The sequence below is a fragment of the Saccostrea echinata genome, unplaced genomic scaffold (assembly GCF_033153115.1).
Source record: "Saccostrea echinata isolate AGI-Se365-2 ecotype Australia unplaced genomic scaffold, CSIRO_AGI_Sech_v1 ptg000016l, whole genome shotgun sequence".
In the NCBI taxonomy this organism is placed as follows: domain Eukaryota; kingdom Metazoa; phylum Mollusca; class Bivalvia; order Ostreida; family Ostreidae; genus Saccostrea; species Saccostrea echinata.
In genome coordinates, this window is record NW_026889765.1 from 6,086,428 (window position 1) to 6,093,407 (window position 6,980).

The window sequence follows — 6,980 nt, forward strand, 5'->3', positions numbered from 1 at the left end:
TGTCATAAAACTCTTATTAAAGGACACTGAGACACTCGAGATTGATTTTTATCGCCAAAATTGGTTCAAAAGAAAAAAAAAATTTAGTTAATTTTTAGCTCACTTGAGCTGAAAGCTAAAGTGAGGTTTTCTGATCACATTTTGTCCGGCTTCTGTCTCGCTAACTGTCTGTCTGCCCGTCTGTGAACTTTTCACTTTTCGACTTCTTCTCCAGAACCGCATGTCCAATTTCAATCAAACCTGCCACAAATCATCCTTGGGTGAAGGGAATTCAGTTTTGTTCAAATGAAGGGTCACATCTTTTTCAGAGGGGACTTTGCAAACGAGAATTTGAGTGTACTTTTCAACTTTATACACAATCATTCCCCACGATAAATTAAATTCCAGGCTTTTTGATATCATTGACAGCTGCTTTTTCAATAAAAATGGAACTCGTAAATATACTTACCTTGTCATTGGTCATTTGCAAAATTATTTTGTTAAAAAACATTCTGATTGTACACACAAGTACTCTGAAGTTGACATTAAAAAGATGCTTGAGTTTCTGATTGACAATATCTATGTGGTTTTTGGAGACCAGGTCTTCCAACAATCTATTGGAATTTCCATGGTACCAATTGCGCCCCGTTATTAGCAGACCTTTTTTGTATTCATATGAAGCAGAATTTGTCCAAAATCTTGTACGTGAAAAGAAGAAAACACTTGCTATGGCGTTCAACTCGACATTTAGATATATCGACGACGTATTGTCAATTAACAATGGCTATTTTCATTCTTATGTCGATACGATATATCCTGGTGAACTTGAGATAAAAGATACCACAGAGTCTGACACATCTGTTTCATATTTGGATATTTTACTTAAAAAAGACGTTAATGGTAATCTAACAACCAAGCTTTATGTTAAACGTGATGACTTTAACTTTTCAATCGTCAACTTCCCTTACTTATGCAGCAATATACCTTCATCACCAGCATACGGGGTATATATCTCTCAGTTGATTCGATACGCAAGAGCATGCTCTACGTATGTACAATTTCTAAAACGAGGTAAATTATTGACAAATAAGTTGATGAAACAAGAATATCAGCTGTCTCGTTTAAAGTCATCATTTCGTAAGTTCTATGGTCGATACAATAACCTTGTCAGCAAATACAATTTATCATATAGTCAAATGCTGACTGACGTTTTTCATACTAATTGTTAGGCCATTATTTACACACTGAATTGTCGACGGATTTTTCCGTTATTTCCCGATCATGACAAGGAGCACACGGCGGGTGTGACCGGTCGGCAGGGGATGCTCACTCCTCCATGGCACCTGATCCCACCTCAGATGTTTGGAGGTCCGTGTTTGCTCTGCTCCTATTCTGTATTGTATAATGGACTTTTGAGCTTGAATACTGTTCGTTATCTCCATATATTTCATATATGAAAGCAAGATAGCATGATTACCGGACATTATGGAATTTGCAAGCAAAACATATATGTATCATTTACAAAATTCATTTTTGGTCTCGAAAAATAAACATTATGCGCATGAATTTTTTTTATTTTTATTTTTATTTTTTTTTGTTTCCACATTTTTGAAAAAGAGACCTTTGGAATCGGAATCAATGTTAGGTAATAATGCTGGAATAGAATTCTTGACCATTGGAATGAAATAAAAAGAGATGGCTACAAATGATCGAGATCTTGTAAATTTATATCTAACGAATTTGACTTTATTTCCTATTAGCGGTGTCGGATGATCTAGTATATGTCGACTATATGTCAGGTAAAAGACCACGTGAGGCTTTTGCATGTTAAAGTGATTAGATTATCTAAAGCATTATTCAGTTCTTGAGCTTACCGTAGAATGTTTCGTGTGATTGTTCTTGTTATCGGCTGTGCTGCTTTCGTGTTTGGAGATGATCCCTCGAAATTACTGACTTTAGAGGAAAGGATGGACAAACTTGAAAGAGAACTGAATATGTGTAAATCACGGGAACCCGGAAAACGAGCAAGTATGTGGTAAAACTTCTTGAAAGAGAAGTGTAATTTAACCTTTAAAAAAAGTTTTGAAGTCATTTTTTGAGTCTTGTAAATTTAAGTTAGCACTTTCATTAATTTTATTCACTTCCAGAAAGAATAAAATAAAATAATATTCCAAAATATTGACGTATATTGCCTGAGGTCAAAATGTTTGAAAGATTGTATGTGATTACATGTATTACTAATAAGTGAACTGGCAGCGAACGCTTTCTAATGACGTAGTTCTCTACATACGAGGGTCATTCAAAGACGATGCAGAAAATGTCGCTTTTTGATCTTATTTTTTCGAAAATTCAAGAGCAATACTTGATCATGAAAAAAGAAAAAAAAACATTTTTGTCGATGTATGCTGTATCGGTTTTATAATTTCATTTGATAATGGAACTCACGATACTTAAGTTTAAAATCAACACATTATGTCCCCATTGAGCATCTCCCTTGACAATATTGTAGCGAAAGTTTCTCAAAAAGTACCCCCTTACAATTCACACATCATCTTTTGCGCATTACCCAGTCATTAAAAATGTTTCTATACAACACGGCACTTAGTTTGCTATTATTAGTTCAAGTAGCATAAATAAGTTGCATTGTTTACATTTTAAATTTCTTATTCAAAAAAATAAAACCATTTACATAAATTGAGCTCACATGAATATTCTTAGAATTCAATGACAACGATATTCTCAAACATCTGTTTTTTGTAAATAGGGCACGAACTCTGTTATTGTTAATGTTTACGTTTCACCGTGTGTGTTCAATTTGTTAGACTCTGCACACATCATTGAGCACGGACTGACAATACTGGTGAGTTGGTTTTTCTTTCTCACATTTCTACTCTGAATTTTCTGAATTATATTTTTAATATTTTTCATTAATACACAATAAAATTTCTACTTTTCTTAAGTATTAAGGATAAAGTTTACGTTGTGAAGCTGCAGGGATGTGTTTATCAAACGATTTCCGAAATTCGAGGTTTCAATAAATTCCAAATAAAGGAAGCTTCTGAACATCCTTTTATTATATTTCCGTGTGAAATGCTATAGCAACATATAAGTCGTGATATTATACAGAAAATTTGAAAAATTTGAAAACAATCTGTGTCCGGGTCCCTTTAAAGTACCCATTGTTTTCCATGACATTACTGCATGTATTTACCGTTTTAAAGATTTTTCTGATTTTCTGATTTTTTTTCTAAAATAGTCCATTCCGATAAAGTTTCTTCCACTCAAAAACTGCCGTATCCATTAAAACTCAAATAGATAGAGCACATAAAATTATTTGATTCACCCTCTGCTTGCTCAAACAAGTAAAATAGCATTGATTGCTTAACGAGTTTATAACATTTAATCATAGAATCATATAATAAAACAACTATTGTTGTTTTGTTTTAGTTAATACGAGGAATTAGCCACCTTCGAAGTACTATCAATATTCACCTTGTCCCTCGGACTAGGTGAATATTATACTCCTTAGGTGGCTAAATCGTCGAATTGACCTCAAAAACAGCAATGATAGTATAGTGTTTTAGTAAAATAAATTTCAACGTGCACTGTGACCAAATTTTTGAACTTGTAAATCTCAATTCATAATGACATTATTTTATATTTTGAATCGAATTATAAAGATCGAATGTAATTGTTAAAAGATGTCAACTAGATTTCTTATATCATGAAGTTTTATGTGAATTAAAAAGTTATTGATTTACAACAATCTGCGTATTTTTTTTTTTTTTTTGAATGACCCTTGTAAGAGTAAGAATACAGAACTTAATCATGGAAATATGCTGGAATAAAGTTCACTAAGACACTCTAATTTTTTTTCTCATAATGTCAAGACTGTATTTCACACAGGTAATCCTTCGAGTCCTGTGATAGCATTTTCTGCTTATCTTTCGAGTGATGTTCATCCTTTAGCTACCAATGAAGCTATAATCTATAACAACGTTCAACTAAATGAAGGAAATGCTTATAATGCTCATGTCGGGCGATTCCAGGCCCCGATCGGTGGTATATATCACTTTGTCGCCAGTGCTCAATCTTATTCTAGTGACTACATAGAAATTGAAATTGTGCGTGATACAGTTACTTTGTGTCGTGGAAGAGGATCTCAGACTTACCAGTCAACCGGAACCTGTGCTGCCACCATTCATCTGTCTGCCGGAAGTGACGTATGGGTCCGCCGATATAGCGGCAATTATATCCGAGGAAATGCTTATTCTGCTTTTACTGGACATTTAGTTAATGCAGACTAACATTCTGAAATCGATAAATTATATGATTTTCCTCTGTTTGTCGCAGTCAAAAACAATATAGAGCATATTACTAAGGTGGACAGTGCTTGTATTTTCGGGCATTAGGTACTGCATTCAATTGGTACTGAAAAGTGACTAATAAATGACAAGAGTTCTGCCATTCAATTACCTTTCCAAACATTTCAGTGACCATTCAGTTAACTTAAAGGCGGTGTTTCATCCTCTTAATGTAAAGGACATCAATAAAAACCTTTTGTCGATCTTAAATAGACTAATGCATGTACATCAAGGGCAAATCCACATCAATTTATGTTAATTAATGTAAAGAAGTTGCAATTGATTGAAATTCTAAATGCAAATTTCAATTTGAATTTGAAGTTGAGTCACTAAATCATAAATGTGGGTAAGAAATATTTCGAAATATACAGACACGCAATGTGTTTGCAGGTTCTGTCAATATACGCAGCGCAGTTTAGGCTACAAAAAAGGAGGCGGGACCTAATTTATACGGGAAATATTTACTTGGACATCACACAAAAAAATAACAGTTCTTCAAATTACCTCAGAATAAAACGATTTGCGATTTTAAACTTTCGGATATGTATTTTGTAATAAAATTAAATATTATTTGCCGGCATGTGAGAGGCCATTAATGATTTTATTTATGTATTTTCCGTTCATTCCCTAGTAAAAGTCTGCTGTATATTTGTAGGCAGATTTATTGGATTGTAAAAGAAGGGACTTATATAATAAATCAATACATTGCAAGAACATTACAAGATCATGACAATTTTTAACACATAAACATAAGAGGTATGAAAAAAGTATGAAAATCATTGAAAAATAATGCAAACCTGATGAAATCTTGCAACTGAATTAATCATTTCTTTATCATATGTAGTTGACCAGCAAAATATTCAACACTGGACTATCAAATGTAATTTTAGCAATAAGGTAGCAGAAACTAATTACAGTACGTTCGCAGCACTTCTCACATATTATGAAAAGTGTTGAAAATATTAAGAAATTGATTTAAACATTTCTATCGTGACTTGCCAGTTTATATAGAATATACCAATATATTCTCCTGCATTTGGTGTTTATATATGTCTCCTAGTTGATTCAACACGCAATCAGTTTCTAAACAGATGGAGGCTACTGACAAATTAGCATTACATGGGTATCAAAAATCTCGATTAAGTCTACTTTTATTCAAATTCTATTTCCATTAGGCCTACTTTATTTGCAAAAACAACCCGTCGTTCGGTCAAAAGTTTGCTGACATTTTTTTTAAATGCGAAATTGCTGGGCAATTATTTGCTTACTGGTTTGTCTTAGGGTTACTTCTTTTACCCTATTGCGACAGAGGGCTTACGGCTGGTGGGACCGGTCGACAGGGGATGATTATTTCTCCATGGCAGGAGAACCCATCCCTGTGTGTTTTTTCTGCTCCAAATTTCTTTTGTTTAATTTGATTTTTGAGCTTGGTTATTGTTCACTAACTTCACATTTCCTTACCTTGTGCATATGAGCATTATGTCTTATTGGACTCCAAATAATGATACTTCATGAATTTTGTGTTACCAACAAACATGTATGTCAAAGAACATTTCATATATACCATCGTTAAAAGTGTACACACATGAAGTGTCCTACTTTGAAGTAAGAATTCGAAATGCAAACGTGCTGGCAGTCATAAAACAGATCTAGAAAAAAGCAAATTTGTCTATAAATCAGAGCCATACAAAATCCAAATTTGAAAATAATAATTATAGGCGAGATTCAGATCAATATTGCATAAGCTGAACGTATAATAAAGCCGCTGTCTGTATTTTTATATATCATAAGTATCAGATATTTGACAGAATAGTGGAGATATTTAAAAAAGAAGAAGCAAGAACTCTATTGAAAATGCCAGAAAAGCCAGATCGGAAATCCGAACAAAATAGCACCCAGTCATAATTAAATTATGTATCTATATGGTTAAAACGTCTTGGAATAATACGAATATTTCATGTTCATTCATTTTCAATAGCATAAATGATTTTCCGACGTTCTGTACAAACTGGGAGACACCGCAAGATGAAAATACGATATCACAACCCATGAAAATATTATAACTTAACAAAAAATATTGTGTATTGTTTTCTGGTTATAAAAAAAAAGATTTTAGTACGCACTTGGCAATTTAGCATATCATTGGAGAAATAGCATGTGTTCACGAAAACACGAATATGTGATAAAAAATACGAAAGTCCTATTTATGACTTTATCATGAAACCAGCTTAACGCCAGATTGGATCATGTGGCTTGTGAATGCAAAATATTAACACCTTTAACGTTTTTGAAGTACTTTTTTTTTTTTTTTTTTTTTAATTTTCATACATTTGCTAAATAATGTACTGCGGACATATTTGGTAGTGTAGTCATTATTAAAAAAAATATACCCATTTGTCAACGAATGTTTTGGACAGACTTGGTACTTGTGCGGTTTTTTTTTTCACAGTCACAATGGATGCTTACTCATCCATGGCACCTGATCCCACCTCAGATGTTTAAGAGGTCCATATTTCCTCTGCTCCCTATCTGTGTTGCTAATATAGACTTCTGTGCTTGATTACTGTTCATTGTTTTCATATTTCACGAAAAGACAATGGATATGCGTCATACAGCATTAAGATTATTTTAGCAAAT

General features: G+C 33.2%; 1 protein-coding gene across 1 annotated transcript; it reads left to right on the forward strand.

The window, feature by feature from the left end:
• The first annotated feature begins 1,859 nt into the window (after positions 1–1,859).
• On the forward strand, positions 1,860–4,286 carry LOC133188767 (complement C1q tumor necrosis factor-related protein 3-like). The gene is made up of 2 exons (XM_061324254.1): positions 1,860–2,007; positions 3,886–4,286. Exons 1-2 carry the CDS (start codon positions 1,860–1,862, stop codon positions 4,284–4,286), a joined length of 549 nt encoding a protein of 182 aa, XP_061180238.1.
• The last annotated feature ends 2,694 nt before the right edge of the window (positions 4,287–6,980 follow it).